This window comes from Coenobita brevimanus, chromosome 116 (genome assembly GCF_032717465.1).
Source record: "Coenobita brevimanus isolate Jiangsu-jjx chromosome 116, ASM3271746v2, whole genome shotgun sequence".
NCBI lineage: Eukaryota > Metazoa > Arthropoda > Malacostraca > Decapoda > Coenobitidae > Coenobita > Coenobita brevimanus.
In genome coordinates, this window is record NC_137069.1 from 2743198 (window position 1) to 2761365 (window position 18168).

General features: G+C 39.2%; 1 protein-coding gene across 1 annotated transcript in view; it reads left to right on the plus strand.

Moving 5' to 3' along the window:
* The window catches only part of LOC145418741 (putative divalent cation/proton antiporter TMEM165), a 41349-nt gene extending 24987 nt beyond the window's left edge, over positions 1-16362 (plus strand). The window contains exons 5-8 of the mRNA XM_080287074.1: positions 5183-5218; positions 13275-13475; positions 14802-14907; positions 16185-16362. Of these exons, the coding sequence (XP_080143200.1) occupies positions 5183-5218; positions 13275-13475; positions 14802-14907; positions 16185-16249 (408 nt within the window). The 3' untranslated portion in view covers positions 16250-16362. The remainder of the gene's footprint in view (positions 1-5182; positions 5219-13274; positions 13476-14801; positions 14908-16184) is intronic.
* The last annotated feature ends 1806 nt before the right edge of the window (positions 16363-18168 follow it).

Genomic DNA, 18168 nt, shown 5'->3' on the forward strand with positions numbered 1-18168 from the left:
ACAAGGTTGTGTGATGTCCCCCATGGTTGTTCAATATATATTTATGGATGCGGTGATGAGAGAAGTAGAAACACGAGTAATGGAGAAAGGGCTGGCTTTGCTAATGAATGGTGATGGATGGAATATCTCAGATTTGTTGTATGCTTCATTCTTTCCTTGTCCTTCTGCCTGTGGATAACTTTACACTCCCACTTCTGTCTTTCTTTCCTTCATTCTTTCCTCTTCTTTCTGCCTGTGGATGACTCTACACTGAGTGACAAGCCAAATGGTTTCCTGTACACCAGGAAATCATTTACTATGCTGAGTGGTAACCATATAACCAAATTTTAGCGCCTGGTGGTTTAGTGAGTAATTATTGCGCTCTAATCGGATTGAGCTGGTGAAGGTTTGTATCCAGGGGGTGGTTGGGGTTGATTGCTTATGTAATGCCACTCAGGGATGAGTGAGGCTGGTCACTCTCATCTTAAATGATGGGACCAACTGTCTAGCCCCGGGCTCCTATGCTCCTCATGGGGCAGTATAGGATTGGATGATGGACGGATGGATGTTGTATGCTAATGATCCAGTGCTACTTGAAACACAGGACAAGAGCTTAGTAGACTAGAGCAAAGTTTTGTAGATGTCTGCGAGTGTCGTTCCACGAGAGTAAATGTAGAAAAGAGTAAAGTGGTGGTTATTGAGAGAGGAGGCAACTCCCAGTGTGATGTTACAGTGAATGGAGAGAGACTGGAATTGGTGAGAGACTTCAAATACCTGGGTACAGTGATAGAAAAGAGAGGAAAATGTGCAAAAGAAGTGGAAAGTAGAGTGACACAGAGAAGGAAAGTAGCTGGTGCTATGAAGGCCTTGATAAGAAACAGGGGCTTGAGTGTTGCAGCTGCACAAGGCTTACATGAAGGAGTGTTAGTGCCAACTTTAACATACGGATGTGAGACTATGATCAAGAGCAAGTGCAGTGGAGATGGGACTGCTGAGGAATGCATGTGGAGTACAGAGAGTGGATAGGATACAAAATAATGTGATTTGTGAAAGATGCAGAGTGAGGACCTATGTGGGCACCAGAATCAGAGTGTACTGAGGTGGTTTGGTCATGTGGAGAGAATGGATGACAATAGAGTGGTGATAAAGGTATATTTGAGCAAATTTGAAGGATGGAGGATGCGAGGTAGGCCAAGAAGAAGGTAGAGGGATATGGTGGATAAGTGTAAGGAAGAGTGTTATGGAAGTTGGTGAGGCTAAGGGACTGACATGAGATCGAGTTGGCTGGATAAATTTTGTACGGAGAAGCGCATGATCAGGGATTTGGCACCCTTTCTTAACGTGACAGCGTTCAGATTGACTCCATCAGATAGGCATATGTGAAGCTACAGAACATGGTGAAATTTTTTTGGCCTATCTAATGGAGCCAGGATTCCATGCACGTGAATGATGAGTGAATGGAAGTGTAGTCCATTGAATTGGGCAAACTTATACTGTCTGGATGTTACTACTCCTCACCCTGCCCTAGGGTGGGAAAAGAGGTCTGGATGATGATGTTTACTGAGGCAGTTTATCACAATCACCATTCAGGCAACATCAGATAGATTAATAGATATTATATCAAAGTTTCATAACATCTTGAATAGCAGGATATTTCCTAAACAGTACTGAATTGGATGATGGATGTTCACTGAACATCCATCATCCAATCCAGTACTGCCCAATCAGGATCATAGGAACCAAGGGCTGAGCCACTCAGTCCAAATACGTAAGGTTAGAGGGACCGACTGCTTTCTCTTGAGCAACATTGTTTGCGCAAAAAAGCCCCACCCATCAATCAGAAGTATATTAGACCATAAAGGGTTGCAACTGGTTGGAGTGCTTTAACTCACTAGATCATCAGGCATCTGAAAAATTGTGAGGGCAACAGGGATAATGCACTGCAGTAGTACACAACATGAGGTTTACCCTTGATTTCTCTGCATGCAATAGTAGATTGTCCCAGAAAGAGGTGGAACAGGGGATAACTTGCTTAATTTACTTACATTTTGAGAGAGAGTGCTTGTATTGGTCATTCTTATTCCTAGGCTAACTTAGTGCAATACTAGATATTGGTATGTAGTCAAATGATAGCCACAGAGAGAGAAGAATATTATACGGTACTGTATTAGGAGGTGTTGGTGTGAGCACTATATATGTTGAAGACTGAATTTGAATCCCTCCCCCCTTTTTTTTTTTTTTGCTCTCACATCTAACAACTTTTTCCACAAGTTTACGTCTCATAAAGAAGCAGGGATGACAAAATACTGCAGTCAGCAATGAAGGAATACAATACCATACTGTGTGATCAATCATAAATGATGTAACACAAATTCAGGCTTTTCCCAATGCTTTGTGCACTGACTGATTTTGCAACTGGATTTTTTTCACTGTCGGTTCTTTATGCACAGTTATGCACACAAATCCTCATACAGAGCAGTTTATTATGTATGTTTAAATGAGCATCTTTCCTCTACCAGATCAGAAAGGTGTACAGGGCTGATTTATCACCTCCATTTCGTACAACAAAAACGGATTTCTGTTTCTCATGCAGAATTACATCATTGTCATTTGTAATTAAATTTTTGTACAGTTAATGATGCTTGAGGCAGTTAGGTAATGGAGCATGACAAGTATTAACTTCTTTAGTATTGTGATATCCTTTTATATTTTGTTTTGGCTAATAGTGACATTTTTACTCTTAGGAAGAACCACCTTGATAGATTAGAAACAATGTGCAGTAGTAGAGAGGCACTCAGTGGAGTGCATCTCTCTGACAAGGGCAAAGTAATTTCCAAACCATGCTTCATAATGGATTAGGATTTGTCATCATTGATTAGGGTTTCGCAAAGAATGTTTTCTGGATCCAGAATCTGTAATACGATCCGGATGAGTCCCAAAAGTTTATCAGTTGTTTCCTAGGACATCGTCTATGTACCCACCAAATTTGGTCCAAAGCTCTCTTGTAGTTTTTGAGTAATCATACTAACAGACAAACTAACAAACAAACAGAGATGAAAACATACTCTCCTTGTCAGAGAGAATATCCCTTCCAGCACTATGCTGCTTATTTATTATTATGTACCAGCCAATGCCAGACAGTTTTGTTTACATATTGAAGGATCTGTTGAGCCGCTTTTGCTGTGACCAACCCTTACCCAGGACCCTGGATGTAAATTAAAAGTTTTTCTTCTAGGTCAGATGCCATCCAAGGCTAGTGAGTCCATCCTACTCCGGAGGAATAGATTGTGGTTTCGTAGAAGAGATATATATGTATGTGAAGTAGTTGTAGTGTGGATTTTTGCTGTTTAAATTTGGTGAAATTCTCTGCCTGGTAGTAACATGTACAGCCAGCTGTAGGATTTTGGCCTCACACCTCTCATGTGGTAGTACCTCTCAGGGATGATGGTAACCATCCACCTCTTAACCCCAGCTTGCTGTCTTTATTGATTTCATGTGAAGTCTGTCTTGTTCAGGACTGGTTTAAAGGGGTATTTGTAGTATCATATTTATGACTTGTTGGTGGGGCATGTGAAAGATCATTCAAGTCTGTTTTAAAGAAATTCAAGTTATCAAACTGTTTCAAGTTCCAGCTTGGAATCAGACTTGCATCCTTTTGGACAACAGACAGTTTCTCTAACCATTTGACCATGACCTACCCCTGGATTACAATAGATAGATACATGGATGAGTCCTGAAAAATCCTTTTAAGGACTTATATCACATGTATTTTAGAAGCTATCGGAAAGTCTCAGATGAAGATTTCTTTATGTTTTCCCCAGTTCCCTCTTTATCAGATGTATTTTTTAGGAGTATAAAGTTTGCTAATTAATATTGTGCTGATTCATTTGGCATAGTTTCTCTGTTTGTAATTCACATAAAAAATATTCTTGTACAGTAATATTCCAGTACTTATGAGGAGCTGAAATGTTGTGGCGCTGTGTACCTTAGGTGGAGTAGCTACAACATCCACCAGGGATCCAGATTTCTTATTTCTCTGCACCTTGCTGTGGGGAAGGACCTTGGTCTAACCCTGGTGAGGTTTTGCCTAGCACAAGGGGGTGCTGGATCCCTACATGGTGTATAATTATATATACTGTACCTGTAGGAGAGCTGCACAGAAGCAGTTGCTTACCTGTGGTCAGTTGTGCTCGGGTGGATAGATTGGAGTTAAGTAACAACAACAGCTCTGATAGTCCTTATTATATGTTGAGAATTGTGTTACAAAATGTCATGATTGTAGCGCCTGACAGTAGATAGATAGATAGATTACTATAAATATGGGGAAGCCAACAGATCAGCTGCATGTAGAAATAGAACTTTAATAGGGAATATTGTGTAATTTATTATGGATTTAATCCCTTCAGTCCAGTGACCTTTTTTTTTTTTTTTTTTTTTTTTTTTTTTTTCCCAGGTAATTTATTTATATTTTCCTTGTGGGGAGACATCAGATTGTGAAAGGGTTAATGGAGACTGTTTCTAACCATGTCACTACAGATGAGTTCATGAAAGTTAAGCAGATTGTTTAAAAGCAGCAAAAATAGTATTGCAGAGGACAATAGATCATCAGACTGAAGGGGTAAGTGGCATCATCATCATCATCATCATCATCATCATCATCTAATCCTGTGTTGCCCCATGAGGAGCCTGGGAGTCCAGGGCTAGGCAAGTTGGTCCTGACATTTAAGATGTGAGTGACCAGCCTCACTCATCCCTGAGTGGCATTATGTGAGCAATAAACCCCAACTATCCCTTGGATATAAACCGACATAGGCTCAGTTCAGTTGGAGCACCTTAATAACCCTCTAAATCATCAGGCGCCATAGTGGTTATATGGTTACCACCCAGCATAGTAAATGGTTTCCTGGCTTACAGGAAACCATTTGGCTCCTCACTCATTGTAAAGTCACCTGAAAGAGAAAAAAAGAGTAATAAAATGTGACCGGAAAGTTGGAGGAAATAGGGGTCAGTAGCAAAACGAACATTATGATTGCTTATAATGAGGACTTATTGAACTACATATTTATCAGTATGTAAAAAATATGAAGACTATAGTATTGCCATTCTTGAATGCATCTCAGTCATGGGGGAGTCATGTGTAGCATAGGTACACTACAGTATTTTGAAAACTGGTCACTAATAACGTTACTGCTTTAATCCTCAGTTTAAACGGGATTCACTTGAAGGTGATGAATTAGTGGTGAGTTTTCTTATTTCTTTGTGTATGTAGCAAGGAAATAAGTACAGTTAATCCTTGTTTGTAGATGTTCCACTCAAAGTTTTTTAATTTTAAGTATGATGAAATAACAGCTGCTCTTCATTTAAAATTCTTCTTGAGTCTTTATTGTTTTGAAGTGAGAAGTGACATTTTTTTGTGTTTTTTTAGTCCTTCAGTCATGAATTAAAAGTCTGCCTTGTTTAATGACTGACTGAAAATAACAGTTTGCATGGACACTTCCCAGACTTTAAGAGAGAAGTGACTACAAGTACTGGATTGACAATTCTAACTGTAAGTTGTGAATTAATTTTAAAATAGCCTTTGCCTTGGAACTGATATTGTAAAATGAGGGAAACTGGAAAGTGAACCTTGTGAGCATGAATGAAACTTGGAAATTTTTTTTTGCGATTTGCAATGAGCTTAACATGAAGAAAAAAAAAAAAAAGTTACAAAGCAAGGACTTACTGTACTGTATTGTGCAAACTGATGGTGGTGTTCTCCATTTTGATACAGAATTTTCAGTTGACATCAACTGCCTATTATGTGTGGTGTATTGCAGTTGTAAATATGAGTTATTTTTGTATGTAGTAAAGCATAATCTTTTTATGAACTGTAGCCGGTTGCCACCTGCAGTATGCTTCCTTTTATGATGTTTTTGACAAAGTTGATTGATTGTAATAACACAGCCAGTAGGGAATGAGCTTTTAACATTAGACTAGCAGGAGGCAGAAGACAATCTGGAGCTAGTATCCCGCTTATCTTTGTCACATTTACATTCTCGTCCCAGATCGTGAAATATTAGATTGTGTGTGGGGCTTCATAAAGCTTTAGTTGCATGATTGTACAATATGCTGAAAATACCAGTGTTTCTAATACGTATAGATATTAAGAAGTTCTGATTTGTGATAAATCTGAAAATTTATAGCTGAGGAAAATTGTGGTACTGTAGTTATTTTTGACACTGGTAAAATCAGTGTAATGTGATGGTCATTATATAGTACATTGAATCTCTGTTTATGAGAATAATTATGGTAGTTTTATATACCATATATATATATATATATATATATATATATATATATATAATCCATACACCATATTACAGGTGTCCTCCATTCATAAAAATAAGGGGGGATCAAAACAGAAGGTGTGATATCTGATGCACATGTGGTGTGGTGTACAGTAGACAGTTGGAGGTTGAGGGTAACTAAAGTATGCTGGCTTACTCTCTGTGTTAATGAAAACTCAGAGAAGGTTCAGCAAAGGGAGATGGTTAGGAACTGGTAATTTTTAACACTGGTGAAATCAAGGTGTTGGCTACGATGAGTTGATTAACATGATGTGCAGATTTTGAGGTACGGGAAGTGCTGGGGAGGGTTACCTTCTAACAGCAGCAGTGATATAATTGGGTGGATCTCCAGTCTAGTAACAGAACATCCCTCACCTCCCTCCCTATCCTCTGAAAGGAGGAGAATGGACTGTAGGAAGAGGACATCTTCAGCGTGCAGTCTACCATGCTCATGTCCAGATGGACCTGAGGCCACAACCACAACAAAAGTAACATGAGATAGGGATGGATTACAGACCCATACATATACACACACAAAAGCTATATGTACAGTTGGCATCTAAAGTCCTGTCACTTCTGTTTCTCTCTCCATGGACTTTGAAAATCAGTATGGAGTGAAATGAATCCACAGCAGCTGACACTGATGATTGGCCACAAAAGTGTCATCAGGGTTAGCTGCAGCAGATTTATTGGAATGATTTTTGAAGCTGATGGTTGGTGCAGACGCCCATTATCTACTCACTCAGTGTAGTGGTACTCTATTTGGGGGAACCTTGCATTGAGTGACAAGCCAAATTGTTTCTTGTAAATCAGGAAATCATTTAATATGCTGGTTGGTAACCCTATAACCAACCAACACATGTTCCCCACTTGCCAACAAGTGGGTTGGCAGAGGGTTAGTGCCCCTCCTGTAAAGCAACTACAGTAACTAAAAATACAAACAAGAAGCCTCAGATCAGGACAGACCAACAGATGACAACCATAGACCTGACAAAGGACATGGTATGGATTGCAACATGGGATGTAAGGGGTGCAGATGATGAGGTGAAAGAGAGATTGTTCAGGTGCTTGAGGATGCAAAAGTGGACATATGTGGGTTAACTGAAACTACATGGTGAGGTGAGAGTGTGAGAGAGTGGTAGTTTGGATGGGATATATGTGCGGGAGTAGGTGAGAATGAGAGGGCAGAAAAGGGTGTATGTATTGTTGTAAGCAAGAGATGGAAGAAGAATATAAGAGTATGGATCAGTTGGTTCAATGATTGTGTGGTTAAGATTGAAAGTGGGAATACAAACGTGGGCAGTTTTGTGTGTGTGTATATGCCAACGCAAGATCGTGCAAGCAGAGTGAAAGAAGAGTTCTGGGCAAATGTGGAAATGTGCATGGAAAAGTTTGAGAGGAATGAAAGAGTCTTTTTGATTGAAGATATGAATGGAAAAGTAGGGAATCTGAAGGTGAATGGAGTAGTTGGTGAGTGGGGTGTGTCTACAGGATTGGATGAGAATGGCAGTGTTCTAGTGGATATTTGTGCGGGAGGGGGTTGGTGATAGCTAGTACCTTGATCCACAGGTAAACATGGCAAGTGATGAGAAAGGTGGGTTGTGAACTGAATCAACAGAAAGCAGTGATTGATTATCTGTATACACACACAGAATGAGAAGGTATGTAATGGATGCAAGAGCATACAGATGTTAGGGGAGTTGACTTTCTGACGACCACATGGTAGTGGTGAAAGTCAAGGTTCAAGTGCAATGGAGGAATAGAAGGAGGCAGGACAGGAGGAAGTAGTCCATACAAGGAGGGTAGAAAGGTTGCAAGAGGATGGAAAAAAGGCAGAATACAAGAGAGAAGTGGAGGAGTGATTGGGTAAGTATGATTTAGAGCAGACTGGGGAGGTGGAAAGTTTGTACAAGAGTTTCGCAGAAGAAATAGGTGCAGCATGTGAGGTGATGTGTGGGATGAGGAGAAGATGAAAGGGGGTGCAAGTAACAGTATGGTGGAAAGAACAGGTGAGGCAAGCTGTGGCACAAAAGAAGAAAACATATTGTGAGTGGATGGGAGGCTGAGGCATGGAGGAAGTTGAGAGACAGAAGAGTTATATACTGCATAGAGAGGAAAAGAGAGGTGAAAAGATTAGTACAAGAGAGTAAAAAAGAAAGTGGATTAGGAATTTAGAAGGAATTTGAGTGTAAAGTGGAGGGAATGTATGAAAATGTTCTAGAAGGAGGTAAAAAGAGTTAGGCAGGGTGATAAAGAAGTTAGTTGGGGAGTGAAATATAAAAATGGTAAATTTCTAGTGGAGAAGGGAGAAAAGGTGAACAGATGAAGAGAAGACTTTAAGGAACAGCTAAACATGGAGAATGAAAGTAATACAAGTATAAGTGGCTGGGAGAAGGAGGGTGATGAGAAGGGAGGAAGAGATCAGGAGGATGGAAGTAGTGGAAGCAGTGAAGAAAGTCAGAATGGGGAAAGCCCCAGGAATTGATGGAGTGTGTGGTGAAATGCTGAAGCATGGGGGGGGGGGATAGTAGTTGAATAGATATGGATGATATGCAGAATGCCCTGGGAGGAAGGTAGAGTCCCAGAGGATTGGAGATCAGGTATAATTATTCCCCTGTTCAAAGGAAAAGGGGAAAAGAAGTGTTTAGTAATCATAGGGGCATTTGTCTTAGTGTAATAGGCAAAGCATATGGTAGGGCACTTATTGACAGAGTTAGGGAAGTAAAAGAGGAATTAGTTGAAGAACATGGAGGTTTTAGGAAGGGAAAACGTTGTGTAGACCAGATGTTCATCCTTAGGCTTTTAGTGGAAAAGTTTATAGAGAAGGAAAAGAGGTTATATGCAGCCTTCATGGATTTGGAGTAAGCATATGACAGAGTGGATAGACAAGAAATATGGAAAATATTAAGAATATATGGAGTAAATGGGAAGTTGTTGAATGCCGTGAAGAGTATGTATGAAGATGCTTAGACTGCAGTGCATGTGGATAGTGAACTGAATGAATTTTTCTGTCTGAATGTTGGATTGAAACAGGGATGTGTCATGTTTCTATGGTTGTTCAGTCTGTATATGGATGGGGTTATAAAAGAGATACAAGGTAGGACAGTGGATGTTGGAGCGACCCTAATGAGAGAGGGCTGCATTTGGAAACTTCCTGTATTATTGTTTGTAGATGATACTGGGTTGTTAAGTGAAGATGAATGGCGACTGCAAGGCATGGTGAGTGAGTTTGGGAGAGTGTGTAAGAAACGGAATCTAAAGGTGAATGTAGGGAAGAATCAGTTAAGGTCTTCAAGAGAAATAATATCACTGAATGTACAGTCAGGCTGATGAAAATGTGAGTTCATTTGAGTTCTTTGGTAGTGTGATGAGTAAAGATGGAAGTTTGGAGGATGAAGTGCATGAAGGGTACAAAAAGGAAGAAAGGATGCTGGTTCTTTGAAAATAGTGATAAGAAATAAGGAAATGAGCATGGATGTAAAAAAGTTGCTGCATGATAGTATTGTGATACCAACTCTAGGATATGGAAGTGAAGCTTGGACCTTGTTTGAAGGACGCAAGTCAGGAGTGAGAGCAGTGTAAAGAAGTTACTTGATAGGAGCGTGTGGAGTTACATGGAGAGGCAGGCAGACAAATGAGGAAGTGAGGGAGCATTATGGTGAGAGTGTGGACATGATAGAAAGTGTTAGGAGAAATACATTGAGGTGGTTCGGCCATGTGGGGAGGATGGAGAGCGAGAGACTAACGAGGAGTGTGTATGTGAATGAAGTGGAGGGGGGGAAGGGGGGGGAGCTGATGATGAGATGGAGGGATGGAGTGGAGAGGTATATGAGAGAGGGGTGTGTGAGCTGGGGGGAGGGCAGTGAAATGGTGGGGGGCAGGGCGACTTGGAGGCGATTTGTATGTGGTTGCCCTTTATGGGATTGGGGTGTCTGGTAATAGGTAGATACATTGGTAGATTTTTGAAGTCCATAGAGAGAAATGCAGGAGGTGCAACATTACTTCTGATGTTAAAGAAGTACGTGTAGTTTTCAATGTAAGTCAGGGATGGGTTTCAGAATATCACAGCTTTTTGCCTAGAGTTGGGGCTGTTCAAGGAATCTGACAAATTGCAGTTATTGAATGAACAAAAGTTAATAGGCAGATTTTCTGTAAATACTGTGAACTCCATAAGAATAAAGAAAATAGTAGAAGGTACTTATGCTGATGAATTACTGTATCAAGACTCTCAAGACCACTGTGTATGATGAAACTTGAAGTGAGTGGTATCTCTCTGTATGTTTTGACAGTAGATGGTTCACTACTATTGACCCTGGGAGGTACTACCAAAAGAGTGAAATGTGGCTGCAAGCTTGGTAACTAACCACGTGATCATCATGCTTAAACAGGAAACGTTTAGTCACACAGAGTCCAAGTCGAGATTCTCACATAGTAATAAATCCTGTTATTCAGCTGAAATTTCTTTTTTCCCAACCATTTCTGGCAGCTGTTTGGTACTTAGAATCGATTAGCAGGTTTTGGCAGTTGGTTAAACTTTCAACTCATAGAAAATATCAGATGATTCCTTAATTGGAAGCCCATTGTCAGTCAGACTGTATTGTTTTGGCATGTTTAAAAATTCTTAGTAACCAGAAACCCACACTGATACCACATTATACTACAAGTGCAGGTGTTTTAAAAATTCCATACTGTTACTGAATTAGGATGTCTAGTACAGTAGTTAAAAGTTCTACAGTTTCATGAAAAGGTGCAGCAGCAGCAAAACTACACGTAGGGTACTTTATTCTTACGCAGTTCTTCACTTAAGTAATCCAAGCGTGCACATGTCTCTCTCTCTCTCTCTCTCTCTCTCTCTCTCTCTCTCTCTCTCTCTCTCTCTCTCTCAGGGTGGTCCACATATTGCACTCCACCTTGCCTCTCAGGTGTCATATTTGCAAGTGTTGTGGGGATGGCTTAGTCAGTTACCAGTCACTACCCACTCTATGTCATGGCAATAGCAGTGAGTTGTACAGTCAGAGTCCATATAAAATCAGACACTTTGAAGCTGAAAATGGTTGTGGGAAGCCACAAATGATGCAGATAGGCATTGCTGATGCTGCCTGGGGTGCTGGCACTGTTGAGGAGCCTGCGCATGGTTGCACAGTGCACCCTGGGTGGAGCAAAGTAGCTGTGGTGTCCACACAGTAGCCAAACCTCCTCATATTTCCCAGCACCTTGTGTGGGGAAGGACACTGGTCCATACCTGGTGAGGTGCTGTCTGCCAGAAGGAGGTGTTGGTTCCCTGCATGGTGTATGCATGTACTGTACTGTATATGTAGGACAACTTCATAGCAGTTGGTTGCCTGTGTTTGATGAGTCTGCTCAGGCAGACATACTCCATAACATGCAAGAATTCATCAGCTGATCAGAAATGAGAGAGCAATATGTAGACCATCAAGGGTTGTTTCACACATCTGCCACACTATATATCATCGTCCTCTTCCAGCAGTACCCTATGTCTTGTTTATAGACTATCTTGCTTCATAAGCTTTGAGTGTTCAGAATTATGGTGATGTATTTCTTTGTAACGGATTATTATCCATTTTTATTTGTACCAGGTACAGTATAATGGCCATACCGTTAATTATTATTATGTCTTGTGTATATTATGTTCTTGCTGCTGCCAGATGATCTCACAGAACCTACAAGATCCTCATTGCAGGGCAAGAGTTGCAAGGTCTTCATTAATACCATTGTGAGAACATTCTTTTTTGCACTAATGTATTGCTGGTATTGTCTAGTTATTTTATTCAGTTACACTCCCTCATTCTGGTGACATTATTTCTTGTACCTAAGTTTTACTATCTGTAGACAGTTTTAGTAACTTTGGGAAGGCTGTGTTGTAGTAAAGGGGTTAGTTAAGGTCATAGTTTACTCTAGCAAACAAAATCTTTTTTAATCTGAATAAAATCATCTGGAGCCAGCAACAATGAACTTAAAAGGTTGTTATTGGATTGAAGGGGTTAAGGAAGACTCCCTCATAGTGAGGGAATCATCAGGTATCGTCCTTAACCCCTAGGCTGTGGATTGCCTGTTATACCATGATGCAGGAAGTTTGGGGAAATTTAACATTAAATAAGTTTCATAGTGATGGAGGGATGAGTTAGAGAGGTGTATGAGTGTGAAGGGGTTTGAGTTTGGGAAAGGGCAGCCTGATCGTGGAGGGCAAAATGAGATGAAGATGATTCATGTGTTGCCACTACTTCAGCAGTTAAGATGTATGGCTGTAGATAGATAGATTAATGGATAGGTAGATATGGTGGATAGATGAGCATTTAAAAAAGTTCATGTACAAGTAAATTAATCTTCCAACATGCCCAAGTGACCATACTTTGTTTAGAAGAGACCTTTTTGACTGAAGGACTCAAAGATAATCTCTATAAACCTCTTTCAGCTCAGCGTAATCTCCATATACTATTTCAGCTTCAGAAAAACCCTCGCAGTTGGCAAGAGTTAACAGAGCATCTGTTTTCTCTCGGCATTGTACAGTATTTTTATATGTAGACATTGTACAGTGCACTATTTACCATTTTGTATTGTGTCTGCTGTTATTATTTACATGGGAGTGTGTTCTGGAAGGATGTTTTTTGCTCACTTAGTTGTACATTTCTAAGCATAATCTTTCTCTTTATGCAGATGGAGACCTTGCTTTTTTTTTTTTTTTTTTTTTTTTTTTTTTTTAAATGCTTGATGAATAAGCCAGTTCTCCCCATTTTTTCTTGAGAAGCAGGATTATAATGATGATGATTGATGGCAGATGATAAAAATGATATGACAATGATGATGAAAGTGTTGATAATGTTATGATGATGAAGACAGTATAATCCTAATATAGACGTTGATGATGATGATAATAATGACTACAGTGACAGCATTGATGATGAAAACTCGACAATGATGACAACTAACCCATCCCTCGGTTTGATGCAGTTGGAACGTGAATCCATGGAGGAGGGCGGTGGTGGTGGTGGTGGTGGTGGTGGTGGTGGTGGTGGGTCGCGTCGGGGTGGGTCCAAGCACAGGCTCCTACTGCTGGTCTCAAGAGTCTTCCTCCAGGCCTTCACTCTTACCTTCCTGGCCGAGTGGGGCGACCGTTCACAAATAGCCACTGTTGTTATGGCGGCCAGAGAGGTGTGTAATGTTTCTGTACCAGTTATTCTGTTTGATTTACCTGCGTGCCTGTCTCTGTCTATCTGTCTATATCTTTGTCTGTCTATCTATCTGTCTGTCTGTCTGTTTACCTCTCAGCCTATTTGTATCTCTATCTACGGTATGTATGTACAGTATGTATGTATGTATGTATCAACTTCTCTATGTCTGTCTGTCTATCTCTATCTGTCTGTCTAGAGTATCTGTTTATGTCCATCTGTGTCCATATCTGTCTGTCTTACTCAGTTTGATGACCTGTTATAGTCTTGCAATGGGTAAGCAGTTTTTTTCAGCTTAGGGGAGTCCTCTCATGATAAGGGGGGTATTATTGTACATGGGAGACAGGAATTGTATACTTAACCAGATGTGGGTATTGTATGACAGGGGTATGATAATTAGGTTTCATGTCCTTGTCTGTACACCAGTTTTTTATTTTTATTTTTATACTGAATTTTGTATTGATAGTATAGTACCTTTAATAATAATAATAATAATAATAAATAATAATAATAATAATAATAATATGATGATGATGATGATGATGAATGAATGGATGAAATAACAATAATAATCCATCCATCCATCCATCCATCATCCAATCCTACGTTGCCCCATGAGGAGTGTAGGAGCCCGGGGCTAGGCAGTTGGTCCTGACATTTAAGATGAGAGTGATTCTTGAGAGAAGTACAGAAACCTATTTAAGATCTCATCATGCACACTTTATCCCTACACTTTTGAGATGTGCTTGTCACTACTTTCAGCACTTCTGGCTTATTCTGTCTTCTACCAGATTATTATATTCAAATTATTAGAGGCCTCTCTTAGTGATGGGATTATTGGTAAGTTGTGAATAGGTACTGAGCATTTCACTACAGTGTTGATGCTGTTGCGTTTTGTTTGTTCATTTATGGATCCATCATACCTCTTTGCCATGGTAAATTAGTGTTGATGATGATAATAATGAAATAATACTCTTCATAATTCCTATAGCCCTAAAGGAATAAGAGACTGAATAGGGAGGCTGCCAGAGATTAAGCAGCATGGAGAGAAGCATTGGGTGACCAAGTCCAACAAATGCAAGCATGTTGAAGCCTTCATAAATGAACAAACTACTAATGCTAAAGGGTGCTGGAGAGGAAAGCTTTTATGCCTTGATGCTAGTAGAACAGGGCAGCTCCAATGCGTGATTTGTAAATGTCCCTCAGCTCCCTCCCTTTCCGTTGAAAGAAGATGGGGACTCTATGAAAAGGGCAACTTCATCCTGAGCCCACAGTAACAAATACTAATGTAAGGTTTCCATATGTGCAGGATTTGTATGGTGTTGTGGTGGGAGGGCTGCTGGGTCACTTCCTCTGCACAGGTTTGGCTGTGGTGGGAGGACGTATAATTGCTGCAAAAATCTCTGTTAGAACAGGTAAGTGACACTAGCTTTTTATATAAAAATTATTAGGAATTCCTACCAAAATTTCAGACTTTATGAGAAATTAAGAAAAAAAGAAAAAAGCAGTGCAACATTTTTATTCAGGGATGTTCAGTGGCATGTGTGAGAGAGGTCTTTGGTCAGAGGAGAGTATGTACTGCCCCACCATGGTTTGAGTTCTAGAGGAGGCTGAATATTTTTCTGTCATCTGCATTACTGCCAGGGAAGTAGAAATTTTCCTGTGGCTTATAAATTATGATCCAGACCAGAAGTTCCCAGAATTTTCCTGGTCATTCTCCACATATTCCAGAATATCTTTGATGATTCCCTCCTCCCCCCAGTTCCCAAAGGGGGCAATCTCCCCTGTTCTGTGAGTTATTAAATAACTCTAGGGTGTACAGTTATTTGCCTCCATTTAGCAGTATTTTAAAATGTGCAAAAGTAAAAATTTTTGTGGTGTAATAGATATTTTTACAAAGTTTTAGGAATATTTTAGACATTTTGATCTTTCACAGTATGTTGCATGAGAATTATTTTTGGACAAAATTTTTCCTTAGTCTTAAAAAATAAATATCAAGATCTGTAATGAATAGCACATAAAAAAGGTTGCTTTGGGCATTTTGGCCTTATACGTGTATTCCCTCCACCCCCACCACCACCGTTGGAATTTCCCCTAGGATGGATATTCTAACCCCTCTCCCATTTGGGAACTGATAACTGGATTATGGTAGCATAACTGTGCATGCTTCTACACCCCCTAATGACTAATAAACAAGTGATTGTTACTTTGTTTTAACAAAATATGTATGAAGTAGTTTGTTTCTTATCAAACTTCCACTGCTTCCTATAGAGTTGACATGTCATTTTCCCCCAGTTTACATTACTAGTTGAATGGATAAAGTTGTCATATATTGGAACACATTGCTAGCATATACAGTAACCAGAACTGCCTGTGTTTGTTATCAGAAAAAAATTTTACATTTATTTATGATTGCCACAAAGTTTACAGATATATATATATATATATATATATATATATATATATATATATATATATATATATATATATATATATGTGTGTGTGTGTGTGTGTGTGTGTGTCAGAATACATATTAATGCTGCTGTTTACTCATTGTGCAGTATTAAAAATTTGTTCATGATTTTTATATGATAACCATTAGTTTTAAGATTTCTTTTCACATATATACACACTACTGTATATGAATGTCAGAATATATACTAATACTACTTTTTTCCCTCTTGTTTTGCAGTGACCATCATAGGTGGTATAACATTTTTGATATTTGCTGTATCAGCATTGATAGTTGGTCCCTAAAGTATATGCTCAGTAAGTGTAATGTTCAGTTTTGTAATAAATGTTTTTAGATAGTAGGCCAGTGTGTCTCATGTATCACCCTCTTTATCCCGTCACGACCACAGTGTTTTTTTTTTTTTGCTATCTCTAGGCAATTTTATTATGGTAATTTTAGGAGAGCATGTTGGGAGTGAAGGAGTTACAGGAGGCTACAAATAACCCCTCCAGTTTGAAAAGTCTCTCATAAGCTTTATAAAATTGCATGGAGGTAGCAAGAATAAATTCCAAAAAAGATTTTAGTGAAGATGCTAATTAATATTACTAAACATTCTCTGGACTTAGGTGTACATTTCCATTTGCAATATGTGGTATAAGGTGTTTTAATATTCATGAAAGAATATTTTATTTTTTATAGTAAAATTTAAAATCCTTGGCTGTTGATGGGCAGTTGTACAGTTTGTATAGAAGAATTCTGTCCATATGGAAATGTTGTTTATTGGAAAACTGCAACAGTTTGGCCCTACTTTGAGTTGTACTCACATTTTAGGAGGCTGTCTGACATCTCTTTCTGAGTGAGTTATTTTGCATACAGTACTACACCTTACTGTTCCCTTGTATTCTGTTTATGTATTTTTATATTGTTGTAGATAACAACATAATTCATAGGTAAGCTATGAAAGATTTTTAACATTATTTGTTCTTTGGACTGTCTGAGACATCAAAATTTTAAATGCATAGCCGTTCTCTGGATGTCGCTGGGTATGTTTGATTCCATCATATAATTTATGCCCACAAACAAATCAGTATATCTGGAACCATGGGAGATACCCTGAATCTGAAAAGTTCCATAAAATCTGCATAAAGACTCTGAAAGCTAAACAAGAATTGGATTGGAGGATGAGCTGGAGAGAGGGCAGAACAGGAAAGCATTAATATGCCATATACAGAAATAAACTGGCAAGGAAGAGGTGCTGAGGGGCCTCCTTGCCTGATGAGAATGTGGGTCTTGAATCCTTATATAAACAGTGTTGCCATATGTAGATATAATTCTTCCATCTGAACAGTTCATGGCCCTGTGATAACAAGACAGTTTGTACAGATCCCACAAATTAAAGCTACAGTGAGTCCTCATTATAAGTTGCATTTTTTCCTGTTGAGAGAGATATGAGGGAGGGGGGAGTGAGTTGGGGGGAGGGCAGTCAAATGATGAGAGACAGAGTGACTTGGAGGTGTTTTGTCTGCAGCCATCCTTTGCGAGATTAGGGTGTCGGGGTATAGATAGATAGATAGATTTTTTACTGTTCACCTTTGCCGTTCAGTTCTTGGTAAATTCCAAAAAAATTTGCCTGTCAGCCCCTTGTGTCTGGGCAACATCCTATTTATTATATTGTTCTTGCTGCCAGACAGTTTTATTTAATTTAAAAAGGGCTCTTCATATTGAAGGAGTATTTTAAGGCTGTATATAACCTTCCAGTTTGAAATGTCTATCCTGAGTAAAATATTCAGGAAATGGGAAGAATAAAAAAGATATTCCTGGGCTCAGTGGGTTACAGATCCATTGATACCACTGATAAATTTCCGTGGAAGAGATTGCAGTTAGATCTTGCTGTAAGCAACCTTTTTGTTATATTCTTTTTTGTTCTTAACTGCTTCAACCTAAGAGTGTCCTTTGTATCTTTTCTTGCCATAACTAGGCAGTTCTGTTCAACAATGAAGAGAATCCTCAAAACTGGAGTGATTAGCTAACATTAACCTCGTCGCTAGGAGCTGTCAACCCAGAGCTGAATAAAATAGTTTATAGTAAGAATAATTGTTACATACTTGGGCAGATGAGGATAAGTTCTTCATAAGTCAAAGAAAAATGGCCTGTTAAAATTCCACTGCTCTATACTGTATAAACGCTATATTCTTGTATCATCATTTGGAAAAAATTGTGATAG